General features: G+C 39.7%; 1 protein-coding gene across 6 annotated transcripts in view; it reads right to left on the bottom strand.

The window, feature by feature from the left end:
- Positions 1-1,378: 1,378 nt before the first annotated feature.
- Positions 1,379-23,708, bottom strand: part of LOC149948219 (sodium-dependent serotonin transporter-like) — a 48,582-nt gene continuing 26,252 nt past the window's right edge. For 4 of the 6 annotated variants that reach the window (XM_090173178.1, XM_090173179.1, XM_090173181.1 and 1 more), the window contains exons 2-17: positions 10,963-11,168; positions 10,650-10,881; positions 10,394-10,534; positions 10,176-10,316; positions 9,969-10,104; positions 9,766-9,898; positions 9,565-9,699; positions 9,268-9,496; positions 8,957-9,204; positions 8,786-8,885; positions 7,445-7,545; positions 7,190-7,378; positions 6,839-7,129; positions 5,085-5,289; positions 4,928-5,013; positions 1,379-1,981 (exon numbers count right to left, since the gene is read on the bottom strand). In XM_090173178.1, coding sequence (XP_090029304.1) covers positions 1,880-1,981; positions 4,928-5,013; positions 5,085-5,289; positions 6,839-7,129; positions 7,190-7,378; positions 7,445-7,545; positions 8,786-8,885; positions 8,957-9,204; positions 9,268-9,496; positions 9,565-9,699; positions 9,766-9,898; positions 9,969-10,104; positions 10,176-10,316; positions 10,394-10,534; positions 10,650-10,881; positions 10,963-11,049 — 2,556 coding nt within the window. In that variant the 5' untranslated portion in view covers positions 11,050-11,168 and the 3' untranslated portion in view covers positions 1,379-1,879. Of the gene's footprint in view, positions 1,982-4,927; positions 5,014-5,084; positions 5,290-6,838; positions 7,130-7,189; positions 7,379-7,444; positions 7,546-8,785; positions 8,886-8,956; positions 9,205-9,267; positions 9,497-9,564; positions 9,700-9,765; positions 9,899-9,968; positions 10,105-10,175; positions 10,317-10,393; positions 10,535-10,649; positions 10,882-10,962; positions 11,169-11,261; positions 11,276-11,565; positions 11,743-23,708 lie in introns of those variants that run through there. The other 2 variants (XM_090173180.1, XM_090173182.1) reach the window with 2 other exon arrangements.

Genomic DNA, 23,708 nt, shown 5'->3' on the forward strand with positions numbered 1-23,708 from the left:
TTAAATATTTATAAATTATATTAATCTTTTATTTAATTAAATATTTATAAATTATATTAATCTTTTATTTAATTAAATATTTATTAATTATGTTAATCTTATATTTAATTAAATATTTTAGTATTTTAATGTAAAATTTGATCGTGATCACGAATTGAACTCGGGTCGCATTGTTACAATGCAGATAGTTCACCGCCGAGCCATTAACTTCCTTAGGGAAAATATTAATGTAAAGGAACCATTATGAGAAGGTGGGTTTTTTTACTAACGGATGAATACAATATCTGTATATATTGTTTATTGAACTTTGTTTTTTAATTTTTGTGAACTTGTTAAAGTCTAAATATTTTACGTTTGAAAATTTAAAGGTCAAATCTTTTTTTAGCGCAGTCAGCAGATAATAAGGTTAAAGGGTATAACCCGTTAGTTTTTTGTAATTTATTTCGTTTTTTCAGTCTTTTTTTATCTAGCGTATTAGTTTTCAATGGTAATAGTTCGTTTGTGAAGAAAATATCGAGTTGGTTACATAGTGGTCTGGGTTTTTAACTGGGTCGTCCGTCATTACTTCGTAATTTATTTTAAACGTTTTCTCGACTGATTAAGATGTTTAATGCAGTTCATCAATCGGGTTAGTTTGTTTTATTTATAAAGAGCCCTAACTTTTCCGTCTACGGTCATTTATTATTTAGTCAAGGGGCTTTCTGTGCTTTGTGAATGGTAAGTTTTTCGTTTCTTGTTAATTCATTTTTAATTGGTGTGGATATTTGGACATAATTGCTTTCCTGGGTGTGCGAGTCATTATATGATATTGGAAATTCGACGGTTTTGGTCTTTTTCACGCGGTATGTGTCACAACGTTAACAGGAAGTTTACGAGTCGTCCACTACCAGATGTCGAATATAGCTATTGACGGTATATTCCTCAAGGGCGAGTGTTGAATTAAAATGCGCGTTAAAGATGCGGCAAGTATGTCGTAAGCGAGAAAAATACAAATACCCGTTGTATATATTTCTTTCATTAAAATTGCTTCGTATTCTATTAAACTGTAGGATTTTCTGTTAAGCAGCTAGCCATTAACCACAAAGCGACGAAAATCCAGAATTTTATGACTTTCACGAGTTGGCTCTAAATAGTAGACACTTTGTTGTTAGAATATCCAGCAGCTACTGAATTAATCTCACTTTAGTTTCTCTTGGGGTGACTCGGGTGAGTAATTCTACGACAAAATTCCAAGAGTTTCCGGAGCTATTAGGAGTTTTAAAATAAATTAAACAAAATCGAGAACCAACTGAATTAAAAAGTAACATCTAATTTATTCAAAAACGTCAAAAGGATTCATTTTATACCTTAATTTCATTTGAAATTTGTTATTAGGTCTTGGAGATTGTAAGAACACTTTGGAAAGAGTGTTAGGTGAATGAAATAAATACATTTTTTTTTGCTGTTCAAATAATACATATTTGAGTGGAAATGTTCTTAAAAACGCGAAAATTAACTATTGTGAAAAATCTCTTCTTTAGTTGGCACTAAAAGACAATGAGATGACCGATACCTTGTTTTTCCTGGAAGACGCGGGTTAAATTGGTCGTAGTTTCAAAATTACAAAATATATTACACGTATTTGCGTATTAATATACAAAAAAGATTGATCCTTTATGAAAATACATACTCTGGCAAGAGCGTTCATTTAGGATTACTAAATTCGCCTAGTTAACCTTTCAGTAAAATGGTCTATTTGTACAATTCTATTCGTCTATTTTACTTCTTTGTAATTACTTAAATGCGGTGTAAATTTCAACCATCTTATTAGATTGGTACGCGTATAAGAGTTAAAAAAAGAATTGATATTCCTATAATGTCAAAAAAGGGAGTCACGGGGTTAGGAACTTTTAAGGTCTGACATGTCGATCGTAGGTCTGGTTTCCGATCGCAGCGAATGAATGGTTCGATGTTGAACTGGAACTAAACTCGAGTCACTTTTCTGGAAGAAAAGAAAAACATAAAACAAAGTTGTAAAGCTTTTGCTGTACATAGTTCAACATTTTATAACAGTAAAATCGTCGAAAATGGGTCTTCGAATCAAGAAGTCGTCAGAAATTTATCGTTTACTTCTCAGTGTTTTTGAGCCACATAATCATGGTCCATGATTAATCAAATCACCATAAAACAACGTAACTGGAGGAATACCACCAAATAGCGACCACCACTGCTGTAACGCCATCCCATAGGAGCAAACACCCCGGGGCCCCACCTTGGAAATTTCAGTTAGTACAGCCCCGGGGCCTGAAGTGTCTTTACGTGGTCCTGCGCCTGCTTAAGAGACACCGCAACACAGTTGCTTGTCATTATGGTGGGCTAGGCCTATCGCGCTACAAGCACGAACTAGTAAAAACCAATGAAGTAGAATAAATAGAGATCCAAACAAATCTGGGATTAGCGGGACACGTTTTATTTGAGTAGGAGAATTAGGCTTAAGTTTCTACTTTAGCCAATCGTGTTGGCGCCATCTGTTTCTATAAGCAGACACTTTTGCAAAATATATTAAGGTTTAGTTCCAATAACACGATCGATGGCGCTAACACGATTTGATTAAGTTCATTTACTAGGTCTAACTCTCCAACTCGACAAATACTGTCCCGCGAAACGGTAGGTCCTGGAAGGCGGGTTTGGATCTCTATTTAGGTAATGGGCCAATTGCGCAGTTCCCATTAGCGCAGTTCCCATTTCCGCAAATGCAATTTCGCGGTTTTCCATTTGCGCAGTTTTCATTTGCGCAGTATCCCATTTCCGCAGTTTTCCATTAGCGCGTTTTTCATTTGCGCTTTTTCCGTAAGCGCAGTTTTCCACTTGCGCAGATATTTTCCATTTACACGGTTTATCATTTGCGCAGGTTTGTCATTTGCGTGGTTTTCCACTGGCGCAGATTTTCCATTTGCGCGGTTTCCCAATGGGGCTGTTTTCCATTTGCGTGGTTTTCCACTTGCGCAGATATTTTCCATTTGCGCGGTTTATCATTTGCGCGGTTTATCATTTGCGCGGTTTATCATTTGCGCAGGTTTATCATTTGCGCAGGTTTTTCATTTGCGCAGGTTTTTCATTTGCGCAGGTTTGTCATTTGCGCAGGTTTGTCATTTGCGTGGTTTTCCACTTGCGCAGATTTTCCATTTGCGCGGTTTCCCAATGGGGCTGTTTTCCATTTGCGCAGGTTTTTCTATTCCGCGGCTTCTCACGACCTGAATATTCTATATTAAGCAATTTTCCTTGAAATAAGATTGTTTCAGGTAGTTTATTTTTAACGTAACCTTGTTTACCATCCAACTGTGCTGCTGGTGTATTTTTAATTACCGGCCGCGCTGTCCATACCAATAATTTAAAGTTGTTTGAAGTTGACATATCGGTTGTTGAATTATTTTGTTGGGAATAAATCTTCGGTCGACAAGCATATTGTAGCTTCTCAGCCTTTAGGCTAAAGGAAAATGTAGTATCTGTAACACTGAGGACAGTATATTGGCTGCTATTTAAATTTAGTGCCTTCCACCAAAAATGTACCTTTTTAATTGCACTGCATGTTTCCTAGGGGTCAGAAAGAATATTTTTTAACGGTTAGGTCAGCCGGGCGCGCCGCAGGCGCGTAGGCACCGTTTTCATATAGGTGTTCTACGACAGAGGCCATTCTAACGAAATATCTTGGTATTGGCGTCTCACATAGGACGTAACTGTCCTATGACAGAGGCCATTCCTACGAAATACAGGACGCTTACTGTCCTATATTGGAGGCCATTTCAACGAAATAGTTTTTATATAGAGGTAGTTATATCAAGGCTAGCGCGCGAAGCGCGCAACGGTTAGGTAAGCCGGGAGCTCCGCAGGCGCGTAGGCACCGTTTTCATATAGGTGTTCTACTACAGAGGACGTATATTGTCCTACGACAGAAGCCATTTTAAAAGTGGTGCTAAGGTATTAGCAACATTTTTATCTGAAATTGAAACATTTTTTAATTCCTGTTTATTTTAGATTTTAAACATCGTTATTTTATTGTGCCGCCTACAATTGTTTAAGAAGTATGGCCATCATTAAAATCGTCCTTAAAGCTGGAACTGTCAGTAAACAGTTACTACTCTATGATCTTAGCCTAAAGGCCGAGAAGAGACTAATTCAACGAATGCTATTTTAACTAAGAAAAACCTAATTTTTTTGGTATTTACAGCCCAACCGGACATTAAAGAAACACTAGCAGCGCAGCTGGATGGTAAACAAGGTAATGTTAAAATTTACCTGCCAGAAATAACCCTTTTTCTAGGAAAAAGGATTAATAGTGAATATTTAAGTCATAAAAATCCCCGCAAATGGGAAAACCGTTCAAATAACAAATCTGCGCAACAGGAAAATCGCGCAAACGGGAAACTGCGCAAACGGGGAAACCGCGCAAACGGGAAACTGCGCAAACGAGAAAACCGCGCAAGCGGGAAACTGCGCAATCGGGAAAAAGCGCGCAAATTGTAAATTGCGCAAATGACAAACTGCGCAAATGGGGAGCTGCGCAAATGGGAAACGCGCAATTGGGAACGTGCGCAAACGAAAACTGCGGAAGTGGGAAGTGCGCAAATGGAAACTGCGCAAATGAAAACTGCGCAAGTGGACCCAAACCTCTATTTATTCTAACTCATTGATAAAAACGCGAAAAGTACTTCAGCGATAGAGCCTGGGAAAAAAGTACTTACAAAGGCCAGGAACAGAAATACAGCCAGCGACAAGAGGTTGTATCCCTTTACAATTACCAATATCGATACAACCTCCGATAGGGATACAAGCAACAAGGACACACATTTAGCAACGTTAATATTACCGTAAGTAACATAATCATTACGCCTTGGAGGTATAGTTCCTCCAAGATTACGCGTTATTTGGGAAATGACAAAACGCTCACCATTCTACGTCTTTCGGCTCCATCGCTATTCGCCCTTGGCCTCATCTGATTCTCTTTGAGATTGTTCGCCGAGAGCAACTGCGTTCCTGTTCGTTGAAAATCTCCGATTAACGAGTGACTTAGTTTTTAGAGAAGGGGTTGCGGAAGAGGAACAAACCTGAGGGCCTGGGTCTATTTCTTCCGTACGCAACGTCCTTATAAGAGAAGATGAGCTCTCCGGACGCGCCCGCCATAATCGGGGCCGTGCTGGACTTTTTAGATCTTGTGGGTGTCGAGCTGTTCCCGTTCGAGTTGCGATTATTGGGAAGAGGCGATGGCATCGCTATTGTACTCACGAAATTTGGCGCAGCGGTTGGTGACAGCTGAATAAATGAATATTATTGTTCAGTTACGGTACCGGCACAGAAAAATCAAAAGACGCCTTAAAAGTCACGGTTCCTCAGAACGCAAAATTCAATAAAATTAATAAAGATTCCCGCTAACGTTACTTGCTCGAAACATGTTCCTTCGGGGGCAAGAAAAATTGTATAGATAAGTACATCAATTAGTAGCATTCTAGTGTATGGAGCATGACGATGTTGAAACGATCCGCGGGCATTAAGGTTTAGTTCTATTTTGGCCAGAAAGGGGGGAGGAAAAACGTCACAGGCGTTCGCTTCACTCACTTCGAAAGACGTTAGTTTTACGGAACTAATATGATACACCGGGCTGATTTGATTTTTTAAAGGGGAATAAGCTTACATAGTCATTTTAATTTTCGCATTTACACGCGGTAAATGTTGAGCTGTGATGCGGTTTGACGAGAAAATCGTTCTCATTGTCCAAGTAGCCCGAGCCTCCGAAGGAACGTGTTTCAATTTTATAGCTATAGTGAGTTGCAGGCTAAGAAAGACAAAATATATAGTACAGTTGGCGCAAGGATACCTCATCATTTCCGGCCAGTCGACCGCGCGTAATTTAAATTTGACCACTTTACGGTCAATTTCAAATATCGTGAGTTTCATCGTTTTTTCGCGCCATCTAGGAACCGAATTTGGAATCTATTTTTTAATTTCATGTTGTCATGAATTTAATTACTGAATACAGCTAAAGAAGGTTCGATAATTGAAGCCCCAAATATTTTAAATAGCCCAAGAGGTTACTATAAAAAGTATGATAAAGGTTTATTGTTAACAAGTAAAGAGAAAAATATAATTTTAAACGTCTATAGCTCAATAAGACAACGTTACCCCCAAGAAAGCGTGGTAACTATTTTAAAAGAAACTGCTGATTTAACTGGTAAGACGTAGAAATAAATTTACAAAAATAAATAATTATACATACTATTTTAAATTTAAGAATGATAGGAATGCCTTATCTTTTAAATTTGCTCGCCACCACAATTATGAAATTAAAAAATAAAGATTCCAATTTCGGTCTCTAGATGGCGCTACAAGACGACAAAAAGAGCAAAATTCGAATTTGACCGTAAAATGGCAAAATTCAAATTTCGCGCGGTGGAATGACCGGAAACGATCTGAGGCATCCTTGCGCCGATTGTACTATATATTTTGTCTTTCTTAGCCTGCAACTCACTATAGATACTGTATCAATAATATAATTATAGTTATATCTGTTTGCGCTAAATGTCGCCACTTCCTGTAAAATTTAAAAGATTTTGAGGACTGCCTGGCAGCCATTAAAGCCAATGATGTTAGAAACCATATCATCATTCTTTAATCATTTAAGTATTAGATTAAGCACTAATAACGATCATAACAGTAAATTAAAGTACAAAGAGAAGTCTTAAACGATATAGATACTTTTAAGACATGTTTTATATTATTTTGATAATACTACGGCGATTATTGTCAATTTAACAACAGCCGTGACGTGGACGCCAAATGAAAATGTTTAGGTACCGCTACTTACCAAGTCACTCAACTGCGGAGCTAGTATCTTGCTGGCGGGACTCTTTGGTTGTTTGTGTTCCTTCTTGCCGGGCGTCAGCACGAAGCCGTAGGGAATGATGGGCGACATCGGAGATTTGTGATGGGCTTGCTGATAATGATGACTTCCTTCGTCCATCTTGACGACGAGTATTTTGGGCAGGGGCGTGATGGAGCCTTTCCGCCTTTGAGCCAGAGCGTGCCAATGCGGCTTGGCCGCCGCTTCCTCGTTGAACATTTGAGACGATGACCTTCGGCCGCTTTGAAGAACGGACTGTTCCGAAGTACGTCAATTAGAACGCTTTTTAAAACGCGGCGGAGTCGAAGAACTCACCTCCGTTTCGGCTTTGTTAATGGCGGCGTCGTTCTTCCTCATCATGATGAATTTGTAAACGGCGTACAGCGGTCCCAGGCTTAATATTAAGGTGACCAACGTCCAGCCGATCAAACGCGCCCTGGATGTGTAGTCTTCGTTGAGGAAATATACTTTACTGTCCAATACAATACCGAATAAAATGACCACCTTCAATTGGATATTTAAAACGTCAGAAATTCGAATAAAAGTGCGTAAAGACGTTTAGCGCTATACCAGTGAAAGAGCGGGTGTTATCACAGTCCATAAAATGGTCCACATGTTGCCCAAACTGACTTGCAACAATTGGTCGATTTCCGAGAAAAACTTCCTCCTCTCTTTAAACGAAACGAAACCCGTTAGATCTCTTTAGGGATGGTAAACCATTGGAAATACAGATCTGGGATACTTAGGTCTATTCACTTCCGGTAACGTTATGAAATATATATTAACCGGAAGTACCCCTGATAGCACTTCGAGATACATTTTAAAGCCTCGTCAAAGCTAGGGTCGCTATTCCTCTAAACCTATCTCCTTACAAGCATAGCGTTCACATTTGTAAAGAATATTTGTCGGTGTAGCGCGATAGTTTCTACAGTTACATTTAATGTTAATATCGGCTAGCACATTTTCACTAGTGGCTCACTAACGTAGGTAGTTAAGTTAAAGGGAAAATAGCCTCAACACATTCTTTATGGAAGAGCCCTAACAATTTGAGCAAGAATTCACTAACTAGCGCCAGAAATATCCAAAGCCATATAACGGAGAGGCCAATATTAGAAGTGTTGGTGTTCCACACAAAATACCTGCGGTTTTATTCGCTTTAAAACTTAATAAATACAGGGTGTTTCAACGGGTTATGCAAAAATTTGAAGGAGTTGTAGGGGGTGAGTTGAGAAGTATGCCTGTTTTTTCCCCAATTTCCTACGATGAGTTAAAAGAGCGCCAGAGAGCTTCAAAATAAGGCTTACTAGCCCCTGGAAGTAGGCTGCAACAAGCGCCAAACCAAGCAGCAGGGAAACGCGAACATTAAGGTTTGGGTTCGTGTAATAGGTAAAAAGGACTTTGTAAAAAAGTAAACTTAAACAGTATTTAAAGTCGTGATGGACCGCGGTTCTCATCACTTTCAAACTGCAACAATGGAGCTCACTTCGGAAGAACAGGCGGATATTCATTTCGAGTATGGACTAGCGGATGGCAATGCTTTGGCTGCTCAACGTCTCTACCAGGAAAGGTACCCGAACCGGCGCATCCCGTCTCACGGACTTTTACCAATGACTACTTCCAGGGGCTAGTAGGCCACACTTTGAAGCTCTTTGGCGCTCTTTGAACTCATCGTAGGAAAAGGTGGGAAAAACAGGCATACTTCTCAACTCACCCCCTACAACTCCTTCAAATATTTGCATAACCTTTTCAAACACCCTGTACATAAATTTTGTATTTTAAGAGCAAAATTTCGTCATTTGAACACCCTTAACTGATGGAATACAATGGAAAAAGATAGGATAACGATTACACAAAGGGATACTCAACGTTCACGAATAATGGTTAACTGGAAATCCGGATTGATTAACTTACCATAAAGTAACATGACTGCTAAACATTCGACTAGAACAATGACGAGCACTGGCCATCCAAAAACGAATAAATCCAAGACTAACAACAAACGAACTCCAATCTGCACAAGACAAAAAGCGGTGGTTGGATTTACGTACTTGCCCAAATGAAACGTTTATAATCGCGACTTACGTTGAAAGTCAGAATGATTCCGATTCCCAGCAAAAGGATGCAAACCGTGGTAATGAAAAGCGAGCGATGTCTTTTCGCTTTGGAGTTGTGGACCGCTTCTAAGGCCGCTGTGGCCACGGCGTAAACTATCAGACGCTGCCTTTTCAGGCTGACTATGACCAGCATCAGGAAGAAAAGGATAGCTACCACGATGGCCGCCGGAAATTCCACCAGGCAGGCCGAAAACACCACAAACGCCGTTGACAGGTCTGAATAGCGAGCGGACAATTGTCAGGACCATGGTCAGTTTCGGGAAACAGGGAATAACTCACCTTCCTTCAAGAACGAGAAGTCTGGAGTTCCCAATTTGGCGCGCAAGAACCCCAAACAAGAGAAGGACGCCAAACCCGTCAGGAAGGACACCAAAACGTTGACTATGGCCAAGGCGAAGGCGTCTTGACGAAGACTGTTTAGAACGTGACTGCGACGACCCATGACTTGAAGGAGGCCCGTACCGATCCCCGAGCTTAGAATCACTTGAGTGGCCGCGTCTAGCCACATCTACCGAAAACGTCATCGCCGGTTAAGATATCTATAGGTTTTAGCCAATAATGTCCCTAGAACTCTACCCTGAAGTCTTTTAGTTTAGCCCAGTTGTACGTGAAGTAAAGACGCACTCCCGCTTGGAAGCCCGACTCCGTCGTGGACTTGCCCATCGTGGCGCATATTATGACCATCATGGCTATACTGGGCAAAACTGACGTCTGGACAAAATAAATAAATATTTACTTCAGCAAAGTGGATCTATAAAGATTTATAAACTGACTGACCTTTCTGAAAGATATCTTTCCTTTGCGAACGTCCATGAAGACGAAAAACCAGGCGCAGACCAGGCACAGTGAGAGCTTCCATATCAAAGGTCCGAAGTGGAACATACCCTCGGACGAGTTCAACATCACTTCGCTGCAATAAAACAAACAAATAAATAAGTAAGTGCCGATTAAACGCGTCGGTGGTGGGCCTTAGTACTTACTGAAAGTAGTGCTCGCTGGCAGACTTGTAAGACCAGGACTTGAAGGTGTAGTTGTCGAAAAAAAGCTCCTTGAGAGATATTTGGCAATCGGACTCGTTACGACAACCAACCGTGGCCTCCAACGCCACGAAACAATCTGCGACACCAACAAAAATGAGATCGAGCGTGCGGGATTACGCATTTCAGCGTAGATTCGCGTCAACTCACTTTTCGTGGTGTTGGCCGGGCACTGCGCCCAGGGTAGCGTGTCCTGCATGGAGGTGAAGAAATAGAAAAGGCACCACGATATGACGGTCATGTGATAAATGCAAAATAAAGCTAAGATGACCGTCGACGAATAACAAATACCTTCGGAAGGAAGATTTCATTTTCAGAATTATAATTCCTTATTAATTTAAACAATAGAATTATAGAGCGTAAGTTACCTCGCAGAAACGGTACCATGTAGCCCAATGCGCTATTTCCACCCACGTGGCCACCGAAAAGCTGACCGAGGGTCAGTTCCAAATGGGAAACGGGCAAACCCACCAGGAAATAGAGTATTACAAAAGGTATCAAGATGATCCCTGATAAATAACCAAAAAGACAATATAGTATATTTAACTAACTAAAATACCACCGATTTCTGACTGAGCTAAAGGTAATTGCTAAGAATAACGGTAGAATCGTGTAGATACTGACCACCGTGTTTGTAAGCGATGTAGGGAAACCTCCACACCGTGATGATATCCATGGCTGGAGAAAGCAGCGTGAAGAGGAAAGCCATATGCCGGGATATGGATCTCTCGTTGTCCTCGTCATCGACGTCGCTATCACTGTCGTCGTCCGCCCAGGAGCCGACGGATTCCGAGTAGTCCTCGGTATGTTCCAAATCGGCGTCACCAGCGTCAGTGTTGAGAGCTTCGGAATCGCGCTACAAAACGCCAACGTTTTCTTAGTTTCAGTCCGTCCGGTCACAAAAAGCGCGTCGAAGATTTAGGAATTAAAATGGTACCTCGGCGTCTTCCGTGTCCGCTTCTTCACCGACGACGAAACGGGGCATGCAGGAACGAGAGGACTCTCCGTGAGTGGATATTTCCATCACGACGCTCCGTCGTCTGCTCAAGTGATCTATTTTCGCGTCTCTCGCCTTCTGCGATGATGGCGCGGCAGATTAATTCGCTGACCACCGAAGGGTTGAAAGGTCACTTCGGATAACAGCTGAAATAAGAAAAACGAAATGAGGGGACTATGGTTGACTTCGGCGCTAAAACGTTACCCGGTAAATTATCTATAAAGCTATTTTTATACAACCTCTTGAAGAATAAAAATCTGAACTTTATAGAAACGTTTATCAAATTTCTATTGAATTTCTTCAAATTTGGGTCATATTTCTAAAGCCATTGTAAAAAAAACCAAGAAATAGCGAGCTCTTTTCTGTAGAAATATTTGTATATAACTATGGGATATAGCAAAAGCTTAAACTTTCTATATTAAAAAGTCTATTGAAAACGTTCGATAAGGGGTGGGTCCTTTGTATAAAGTAACTTTAAGAAACGCGCTGGATTATAAAAACCGCCTATCGGTCAATCAATTAAGAAAATAAAGAGTTAAGTACTTAGTAAAAGACGCAACGGTGAAACAGGCTGCGAAGGGTTATTGGGAATCTAAAATACGTCCTCTGAGATTGCTTCGATCGCGCAATAGCCGCGGCACTGAGGAGTGTCCTAGTACGGGAGCGCGTCCTTTCTTTCGAAACGTCTTATTTGACTTTCAAAAGAAGGCATCGCGCGGCGGGATGAGATGGAAATGACTATACGCGCGGGCCATTGAATGGCGAGAAATGAATTAGGACAAATGAACGAGCCGACGGTGATGGAGATGAGAACGAGGCAGGAGGGCTCAAAGGGTCAAACCCAGCGCGGAATGTCTCCACTTTAGATTCATTCAAAGTTTTACATTTCTACAAATCGCGGAGTAGCTGAGGGCTCGAGAAAGTTCAGCCTTTTATTCGCGAACAAGAGGCCCAGGAAGCTTATACAATCTAATGCCGTTGTTGAGATATGGTTACACCGAAACAAGTTCTACGTCACTTCTGGCATCCCGAAGGCGGCTGTATTTTAATCGAATAAAATTAACTCATTTCACTTTAACGATATAGAAAAGTTTCATTGGTTTATTACGGTTACCAACAGGTTGTGAACCAAATTAAAGGGGAACGACCAAGTTTTACCAAATATCACCTGGGCCGCGTTCAGTGACGCTCAACGGAGGGGGAATTGTTAATTAACCGTTGATCTCCGTTTGCAATCGTGACACCACGTCTGTTGAACGCTTTTTTACAATTGTTGTAAATGTTATAAAATATCGTCTGTCGTGTCGTCTGCGACTAGCCTTCCCGCGTGCTGTGACGTCACGATTGCGTTTATCAACAAAATAACGGGCTCTTTAATTCGTTGACTCTCCGTTTGCAAACGTGACGTCAATCCCGGAAGTGAAAAACGTCGTACAGTAGCGAATGCGCATTCAACAGTCAAACCGTTTGCTGTTACTGAACGCGGCCCGCATTTGCACATCAAAAGATCAACAAAGACGTTATTTTGTCTTGAAAAAATAGTTTTTGGCCCAAAAGGTTGAAACGCAAAATAACGCCAAATATTTGGGTTAGAATTTTCGCAGCCATCTTAGGGTGTATCGCCAGCGCCAGCACGACAACAGTGAGCGATTTGCAAACTAGACTAGCTTTTGAAATCGCGCCATTTAGGCTTGGAACTAGACACGCCACGCGTGCAAAATAAAAATAAAAAATAAAATCTTTCACGTCTCCAGCAGCGCGTGCTTTTATACATATATTTTTTTAAATTTTAATCAAGCACGGAGTGTTTCACCGTATTCTCACGAGGTGTCACAGCGGGCGCGCGCTTTTCGATTTCCCAAAATTTCTTTATTTTATTAAAAATTAACCACTTAATATTTTTTGATGCGGTTTTCACCTTAAATTTTAGTTTATTACGGGCGTTAGGGCTATCCAACTGGTTAAGGTTTAAACGTTCCCCTTTAAGGTTGCTTGAAAGAAGTTCTAAAGGACATAGAGACAGGTCACGTAGCGGACAACGAGAGAAAATCGCAATTTAGTGGATTTGTTATCGCGCAGTGTGTTGCACACTATACCGCGGTTTAAGTGTAGAAATCAGTGTTAGTAGACCAAACCCTGTGTATTCACTTATCCCTGGACGCAAGTGCCTTACTTGGAAATAAATTGAACTATTTTGTATATATTGGAACTGCTTAAGATGAACTTAAAGACGAAACAGAATCATTTGAACTTTGAGGGTGATATTAAATGATAACGTGTTTTGAGAAGCGGGAAGATACGCCAGAGTCACGTGACAAGATGGAAAGAGCTACCTGAAATTCATCTTGAATTTTTCAAACGATTCTACGAGCAATTTAAATTCCGAAAATTTTAAATATTAAATTGTTTTTCCCACCCGAGGTGTTTATTGCCGATTTTGTTCAAAGTCGGGCATAATGTAGACCTATATGAGATATGAAATTTCAAAAAAAGGAGACGTTGCACTACCCATTCGATTTGCCATGGCAACCGAAAATGTTTTTGACCTCTTAAAACAAAAATAAGGTTTTTTTCCTTATTTTACCTAAACATTGTTACAATTTTACCCCAAAAATGTTCCAATTTACCCAAACTTGTTGAAATTTACCTAAATGTGGTCCAAATTACCCATTCCGTAATTTTAAAATTAAAAAAAAATTCGTAGGTGAAACCGAGAAAATCCCATGCTTTTTTAAATGGAGATTTTTTTGGTGTTTAGTGGTCAAAAACATTTTCGGTTGCCATGGCAAATCGAATGGGTAGTGCAACGTCTCCTTTTGCGAAATTACATATCTCATATAAGTCTACATTACGCCCGACTTTGAACAAAATCGGCAATAATAATAAGCCTAAGTCATCAAGCGACTTTTAAAGCCATTATTTCAGGTGGAGGGTTACAATGCGTAGGAAGGTGGTGGCAAGCCCTTCATACCACGCGAGCCAACAGCTACCTACACTAACTATTACCGTTTACCGCAACAAGTTTTTATGGAAGGGCGAAACCGAAGACATCGAGGGAAAACCCCTTAAACCAGTGGGGAGACAACTTTCAAACTCAACGCGGAAGGATTTGTTCCGAGTTTTCACCCAGTGCCCCGCAAGCTGGGATCGAACCCGGCTCCTCTTGCTGCGAGGCGAATGTGCTAAGCACTCCGCCACCCCACATAAACACCTCGGGTAGTATCCTTGTAAGTGGCAGATACCAATGACGACGTAAATAAAGTTAATCTTACGAAAACAGGCCCGTTTCTTTGAGGCGGGGAAAGTTGATTGTTACGTGAAACCTCAATTACCCCCTCGACCAGATTGTTCGCGCCGTGTCGAGCGCGCGTAGTGGAAATTTTGGCCATTTTTGTCGTCGAGGGTGCCAACGGGAAGTGTCAATTGAAGAAGCGAATCCCGGGCCGCGAGTCACCCGTGTATCCGACAATATAAAAGTGTGCAAAAATAGACCACTCGCGGACGTATTACGACTTTATTTTCGTCGTTAACCCTTTAAAGGCGCTTGTTTTTTTTTTCTCTTTTTGTTTGATGTGGAAAATAATTGAAATGGCGCGGTTTATCAGCGCTCGCTGCAGAACTTCCGTTGCGAAATGCAACGGTGGCGGATACGGCGCTTTCATTGCAAGCGGCTCCGGTTCAGCTTCGTCGACCGCGGGGTCACGGAGATGTATCAAAGATAACGCGCTTGTATATTTATACAAAAGGGGACGGATAGAATCTTGTTTGTCGACGCGGAGAAAATGACAGTGGCGGACCCATTTCGACAATCGCGAAGGAGGTTTCCACACGCGAAGATCTCCTCGTTTTATCATTGACGGTGCGCGTTATAATCAATGTTACGAGGTAATTGCGCCTTAATAATCCGTAAACCCGTAATTACGTATCCAGCCCGGTTGCGACACGAAATAATTGGCCTTTTTTCATTCAATTATTTTACGCGGTTTAATACTCCGGGGGCAGCCATGTTTTACGGCCAACCAGCGTGTACCGCGAGCCTACCGTTTTCAAAAGGGCAACGATGCCAGTCGCCGTCGGCAAGAATAAACGGAGAATACTTCTTATTACAGTTATTAAAAGAATAAAAAGTATCCTGTGAAACTCGAATAAAATGACACCCTTTTATGGTCAACTGTTTCCTCCATCCTGCTCTAGTTTGATACAATATAATTATACAAATTATATAGTTTTAAATCATAAAAAAAATTGTAAAAACATTTGAATTAAGGGCTACTTTATAAGAAATGTATTTTTGGACCATTTTAAAAACCAGGGCTTTAGCTTCGCGAAAGATCATTTTGAAGCCGATTATTAAGTACGCGAATTCTTACCAGATGGCGCCAGCGGTAGTGACCGTAGAAATTTTAAGCAATCGAAAATATCATGTTTTTTTCATGTTGCTTTTTAAGGAGGAGGACTACAGTGACCATTGTCTACTTTCACGCTATTTCAAGCAGAACTCTTTTAATTTTGTATTTTAACTTATAAAATTAATATTTATTGTAGAACAGCCTCTTGTTTAGTGCTTAAAATCGTAAAGTTATTATATTTTAATTCGGACCCCCGGAGCTAAACAAGTTGGGCAAACACCCAAACTACCCTTTAGTTAGGACCTTATATCTCGTTAACTATTAATATTAGAATTATCAAAATTATTTTAAGCACTAGAGCAAAGTTCAGCCTAATAGGAAAAATTTAATTCAATTATTTAATTGTTGAAACAGAAACGTCCAGCTTGAACGAAAAAGAGGCTTTTACTGTATTCTTCCCCCTTAAAGGCGAACTTTAGTTGAACTTTTAGTTTATAGTTTTTCATAAAACACTGCGTAAAATAGAGTTAATGATAAGGATTTTTTAATAGAACATCAGTATTTAGTACCTTATTCATCCAAAATCTAGTATAAAAATCCATTGAAACCGAACTTTTTAAGGTCTTCGCTCTAAATGTTGAATAATAATCCGCTAGGCTAATACCCAAGGCACCACCTTAGTCATCAAGCGACTTTTAACGCCATTAATTCAGGTGGCCGGGTTACAACGCGTAGGAGGGTGGTGGCAAGTTACGCGAGCCAACAGCTCCCTACAACAAGTTAACCTCAACCAAGTTTTAATGGAAGGGGAAACCGAAGAGCTCGGGGGAAACCCCCTAAACCAGTGGGAAGAGAACTCGCAAACTCAACGTGGAATGAGTCGTTCCACATTTGGTAGTCCTTACAATCTCGGAAGCAGTTGAAGGCAATCAAAAAACTGCTTTGAAACGTGCGATTTAGATTTTCAAATGATGCCAATTTCTACGTTTACGATCAGGGGCGCTAGCTCGACTAAGACTAGGCGCCCACTGGGGATCCGTTTCGTATCAGTCCTGCCTTCCACAAGGCATTGCCTCCGTTACGAAGCAAAGGCTTGTGAAAGGTAGGACGGAGACGTTACGAAGAGCAGTGAACGCCTGACTTTAGGCTGGTCCGAGAAGTCGCGAAACGATCGAGAAAAATTAAACTATGATCCGTTCTATTAGCCGAGAAACAAAAAAGGGGAGACAAAGGCTTAAGAGTCATCACCAGTTAGCGTTATAAAAAGAGTGTATTATCTCGAACTGATGGTGATGATGAGTGAAAAAGGCGCCACCCACGACAAGCGCGTCCTTCTAAGAATGGCCATCGTCGCACTCTCAATTGATCTCGTCGTTTGAAAACGAAAATACTCTTATTGCAGACTGCTGTCGCGAATCATTTAACAATGGGCCGTATCTCGAGATGCGTCTTTCGACGCAAAGTGCTTTTCGTGGGTGGGTTTGCTTTATTCAAAATAGGTTCGGTTGTTGAAAAAATATTCGAGACGATGCGTGGTTCGAACGACTGAGTATTTAGACAAACGAGAATGCGCTAAAACGCGTGGCAATAAGCGCGTCGTGGGACGGAAATAGCTGACAGTTTTAGCAATCCTTCAATATTTATATATAGACCTCGTACCCTAGATTCGAAATCATTGCCTCGCTCGTTCCCCGCAGCGTTTACCCACTTCCTGCCGGAACTCGGAAAAAAATAGCTTCATAGTTGCCATGGTAACCAACCACAGATAGCGCCCTACAGCTGCAACCGATGGAGGCCGATTTTTCGGAGGTCTCGAGCCGGAAGTGGGTAATCGATTCGGTACAAAACCGTCAATCAGAACGCTTTATTTTCGAGGGTATACGAAGCCTATATTATCTTTGGCCAAATTCACTGATATCCATGGTGTCTAAACTTGGCGATTTAGACCTTAAAATTCAAATAGCTTAGTCTCTCGTCTTTTTCGCTAGTCGTATTGGCGTACCAACAAGTACTTGTTAAGCGATGTTGAGAACCAAACTTCTAAGCCACGGTCACACTAGAGCTTAAAGCCCAGGTTAGGTCGGTTTCAAGGCCCGTTTTGACCGCCGACGATAATTCTTGGTTCACACGTGCGAAATCGCTTCAACCAGGTTCGCTTATAGCCAAGGCTTAACGTCATTTCAAATTATGACCAGCATTTTGAAAATACTAAAATGTAACCCAAAAATAGTTAATCATGTTTACTATACATACAGTAATATTATTTGACATAATTTAGAATTTTATTCCCATTATTTTTGAAAATATAAACAATTTTACTTCGCTGCCTCGTCGTTTTGAAAGCGATTCTAAGCGAACCGACTTGGACGAGTTGCTTCCCGAACCAACACGAAGCCATTTCTCACGCTGGTTTTCGAAACTAGTCATCTAAAACGAAGCGATTTTAGGTAAATTTTCAGGTATCACCAAAACTATCTAATGACGTTTGAATAACGTCAATTGCGCAATCACTTACGGAAACCAGCCCCTCATATTGATATCTGGCTAAACAAGCGTAAGTTTCGAAAGCCTAGACGAGAGCATAAATCCAAATGTCAGTATGTCACGTTGGAAGTCGAATATATTAAATTTGCATCACACAAACCCACGAAAAATCCATTTCCTAATTATAACAGGGTGTCAACGATAATTCTGGAACATATTCTGGAGCGTGTTTTTCAGCGTTGGATTAAGACAAACATTTAATGAACCTGGGTTCTCAAGCGCTACGTTCCCCAAACCCCACAGCTCAGGGTTGGCACAATTTTGCCAAGGGTGGAAAAACCGGGTGGAAAAAACTAGATTTTTCCGCGGGTTTTTCCACCTATTGTTTTCCTGTTAAAAACCCGTGTGGAAAATCGTACTTCCATGGTTTTTTCCACCTCTAGTGGCAAAATTCAATAAAAAAATAAATAATAAAAGCAGTATATTCTTCTATTCTATTCACTCGTCTTCTGGCCTTTTTTCATCTCTCCTATTTGCAAAGACCAAATTAGTCACTTAATAAATATTTCAATGATTAATTTAGCGTGAAAAGAGTTCTTTCCACTTTTTTCCGGTTTTTACCAGTTTTTCCCACATGCCCCGGCAAAAACCTGTTTTTTCCGGGTTTTTGCCAACGCTGCCACGACTGCAATTGATTTTTCGTTTTGGTTATTTCACGGACCCGTTGATTTATTCGGATTCCAGATGTAACATAAACACCCTGACTAGGCAATAAATAAAAACCCGTCGCGCCAAATTAGACAATTAATAGAGTAGCGGTAAAAATCAATCACTTAATAAAAAAACCCCTTCCAGCTATAAAAAAGTGGCAACGGATTATCACGAAACATTTCCTATAAATACGCAAAAGGAAACGCATAATATCAGATAAGCATACGTATAGGACCTTCAACCTCGTTAACATCGACATTTTCCCTCTAGGTAACTCTTTGGTTCCCTAAAACTGACGTTTTCCGACGATATTGAACCAAACGCGAATGTCGTTTTAATAATAATAATTATATTACTAATAATCAAGGCACCATTAACCTCAAATCATCTAGCGACTTTTAATACCTAATATTCAGGTGGCCGGATTACAACGCGGAGGAGGGTGGTGGCAATCCCTTCGTTCCACCATGGGCCAAATAATGATAAATCCAGGACATGACTCTATGCGAAAAACCCGTCCAACAGCGCTAACACCCGACCACTATTGCCCTCTATTGGGAAAAATGCGCGATCGCTGACCTACGTCATTTTGGGGGCAAATTTTTTAGGGGCAGTTTTCAAAAATAATACACGTGGTCGTCGTAGTAAATATCCTGGAATATATATTCACGGTTATCATATCTACGTGTGGTTATTAATGTAAGTACATTTTTTTACGTACTAGGTTCATAATTAGTATAATACGTATAATTAAATAATATTAAACATATACTTTCCTAGAATCGTTAACAATAATCTAAAAATGAGGGGCCAATATGGCAGGATTTCCGAATTACAACCGCCACTTATTTCCGAATTTCGACTTAGTCAAAACAAGATGGCGTTCGGGAAACCGGAAATTTCTGCTTGATTTTGCTCCCAATTTTTTTTTATTTGCACCGTTTCCCCGCCTACTAAAATGGCCGCCCGTTACTTTTGGTGGACGACCGATTTAGTACGTATGAAGGTACCAGAGTCATGTCCTGGATTTATCATTATTTGGCGCATGGTGCCACCTAGGAGCAACCAACACAAGGAGAACGCAGCTAGCCTTTAAACACGCTAACGCAGTGTTGTGTACAAATTTCATTAGACAATTTCCGAATTTTCCCCTTCGTCTAATGCGTCTAACCAATGAAAAATGAACGCGAGAAAATGCACGACTTTTGACGGGTTGCGTTCTCCTTGTGTGGGGTGCTGTGTTTGTTGCTCCTAGATGCCACGCTAGCCAACAGATCCTTACACTAGCTATTACCGTTTACAAGTTTGTATGGAAAGGGGAAACCGAACAAAAACCCTTCAACCAATGGGGAATATAACTTTCTAACTCAACGCGGAAGGAGTTGTTCCGAGTTTTCAGCCAGTGCCACAAACTGGGATCATACCGGACTCCTCGGGCTGCGAGGCGAAAGTGCTGACCCCCACCTTTATCCTAAACCCCTCTCGTGAAGGGGGCAACTAAACCGCCATGCCCGCGAATTTTGGCAACAAGGTCATTCGCCCTCCGTATAAATCAACACATTCTTGTTCACCATTATAGTTGAAAAATCTTGGACGGCGAATAGGCGTTAAGAGTGCGTGCTCGAAGGAGTCAACCTTGGAAACATCCGTGAAGGCTCGTGGTAAAAATAATTGGGAGTGATTTTCTAATTGGTCTTTCCCTATTAAAATACGTATTATCAGCTTCAGATGGCGTTAATTGCAGTCCTCAAGAGGATTATCTTTAATTTCATATTTCGCCCATTGCGCCCGGAGTGAGATGGGGGAAAATTGAGCGTAATTAACGGGACATTCACGTTTTCCATTCTCGGGTCTCATTGGGCCGTAATTGCCGTAGAAAGGGGCACTTCTCTACGGGCGAGCAATTAATTTTGCCAGTCTCAATTAGACCCTCAATAAGTTAAGCCCATTTCGTTTTCGCGCGATACGCCATTGATATTGTTTCGGGGAATGTCACGCGGTTTTATCTCGCTTTTAATTTATCGCTTTTTCAATGAAGTTTCTCTTTATTTAATTTAGTTTAATATAAGCTAGTAAATTCCACTATAATAATGACTTCATAATTATAATCTTTAAATGGATGAAGTTATTTTATTCAAAAGCCGAAAATAAATTTCAGCGATACAATAATTCGTATAAATTCTGCGATAGGAATATAAAATCCTATAATTCCATGTTTATCCTTTCTGAGGTAGTCCTTCAAATTTTTTTATTTAAAAAAAAATCTTGTCATGGTCCTATAAAATCCTAACATTGTCATTTTTAATCAATATTTCAGAAAATTCTGATATGACCCAATAAAATCCTGTAATTCAATTTTAATCCTTTTTTCTTATAATTCTGATATGGTTCTTAAAATCCTATAATTCCATTTTAATCGTTACTTCTTATAATTCCGATATGGTTCTAAAAAATCCTATAATTCCCTTTTAATCGTTACTTCTTATAATTGCGATATGGTTCTAAAAATCCTATAATTCTGTTTAATCCTTATTTCTTATAATTCCGATATGGTTCTAAAAAATCCTATAATTCCATTTTCATCCTTACTTCTTATTATTCCGATATGGTTCTAAAAAATCCTATAATTCCATTTTCATCCTTACTTCTTATAATTCCGATATGGTTCTAAAAAATCCTATAATTCCATTTCCATCCTTACTTTTTATAATTCCGATATTGTTCTAAAAATTCTATAATTCCATTTTAATCGTTACTTCTTATAATTCCGATATGGTTCTAAAAAATCATATATTTCCATTTTCATCCTTATTTCTTATAATTCCGATATGGTTCTAAAAAATCCTATAATTCCATTTCCATCCTTACTTTTTATAATTCCGATATTGTTCTATAAATTCTATAATTCCATTTTCATCCGACATTTCCGACATTTTTAGCATATTCGTTAGAATTCAACTGAGGAAATTTTAAAAAGAGTACAAATCAATAGTAAATATATTTATTTTGGTAATTTTCACGATAGGCTGCGCCCTTGCGAGATCTGTAACCGTGCTGGATAAAATTTTAAAAATCCCTCTATTTCGATATCTTGACAAAATACGACGGTTATAAATAGGTAATATAAGATCTACATTGTTTCTAGAATTTCAAGATTTGAATCGTATAAGGTCCTCGAATTTTAAGATGTAGCCTACAATTTTCCTAGAATCTTAAGATGAAGCCTACAATTGTCCTAGAATCTTAAGATGCAGCCTACAATTTTCGTAGACTCTTAAGATAAAGCCTACAATTGTCCTAGAATCTTAAGATGAAGCCTACAATTGTCCTAGAATTTTAAGATGAACCCTACAATTGCCCTAGAATTTTAAGATGAAGCCTACAATTGTCCTAGAATTTTAAGATGAAGCCTACAATTGTCCTAGAATCTTAAGATGAAGCCTACAATTGTCCTAGAATCTTAAGATGAAGCCTACAATTGTCCTAGAATCTTAAGATGAAGCCTACAATTGTCCTAGAATCTTAAGATGAAGCCTACAATTGTCCTAGAATCTTAAGATGAAGCCTACAATTGTCCTAGAATCTTAAGATGAAGCCTACAATTGTCCTAGAATCTTAAGATGAAGCCTACAATTGTCCTAGAATCTTAAGATGAAGCCTACAATTGCCCTAGAATTTTAAGATGAAGCCTACAATTGTCCTAGAATTTTAAGATGAAGCCTACAATTGCCCTAGAATTTTAAGATGAAGCCTACAATTGCCCTAGAATTTTAAGATGAAGCCTACAATTGTCCTAGAATCTTAAGATGAAGCCTACAATTGCCCTAGAATTTTAAGATGAAGCCTACAATTGTCCTAGAATTTTAAGATGAAGCCTACAATTGTCCTAGAATTTTAAGATGTAGCCTACAATTGCCCTAGAATTTTAAGATGAAGCCTACAATTGCCCTAGAATTTTAAGATGAAGCCTACAATTGTCCTAGAATTTTAAAATCAGTCTCGCGCAAAAGTACCATATTGGCCAAATATGATAAAATAAAAGCGCGTGTAAAAACTATTGAAGTTTGCTGTACTTGCAGTATTTTAAAATATTTTAAAATTGGAAACTGGCAAATTGGACTAATATTTTAAGATTTCTTTGCTAGAATTATCCTAGCATTTTAAAATTTACATCCTTCAATTGCCATCCATGGATTTCAAGATTTGTATCCTACAATTGTCAACCAATTTCAAGATTTGGATCCCCTACATTATCCTACAATTTTAAGATTTGTATTCTACAATTGTCCTACAATTTCAAGATTTTTATCCTACAATTACCTTATAATTTTAAGATTTTTATCCAACAATTACCCTATAATTCCAAGACTTACCTCCTACAATTACCCTCTAATTCGAAGATTTACCTCCTACAATTACCCTATAATTCCAAGATTTACCTCCTACAATTACCCTATAATTGTAAGATTTACCTCCTACAATTACCCTATAATTGTAAGATTTACCTCCTACAATTACCCTATAATTGTAAGATTTACCTCCTACAATTACCCTATAGTTCCAAGATTTACCTCCTACAATTACCCTATAATTCTAAGATTTGTATCCTATAACCGTTTGTAGACAATTGGCTGGGGATCGATAACCAACCTAAAATCGATTAAACGCAACAATTAACAGCTAAACACTTCCTAGAAACCCCGTGATCGCGTATTTTGAAACAGAAAGCGCATCGATACGGCGCTCGGGGAGTAAATTGGAAACAAGTTAACATGACAGCGGAGAAACCGTCAAATGGCAGGAAAAGAGAGCGTCATCGGCGTGAAAAGAGCGAAACATAAAACCCAAACGGTGGTTACGCAATATCCCGTTTAAAGTTCACGCTGAATAAATTACACTTATACCAAGAATGTATTGAAGTTACTAAGAATATTGGACTACATGATTCTGATTCCCATCCTCGCAGCCTTTGTAGCTTAAATTCGCCCGCTTTCCCATTCAAGTTTGCTATATGGTATGACCTTGAATGCGCCTTAAATGCAGGGGTTAATGCTATGCTGAAATATTCTTAGTGACTTCAATACATTCTTGCTTTTACCGTAAGGAGAAATGGCGTTCATCGTAAAAATGGGGTAGAAACGC

Source organism: Leiobunum rupestre, chromosome 4 (genome assembly GCF_980474605.1).
Source record: "Leiobunum rupestre chromosome 4, qqLeiRupe1.1.hap1, whole genome shotgun sequence".
NCBI lineage: Eukaryota > Metazoa > Arthropoda > Arachnida > Opiliones > Sclerosomatidae > Leiobunum > Leiobunum rupestre.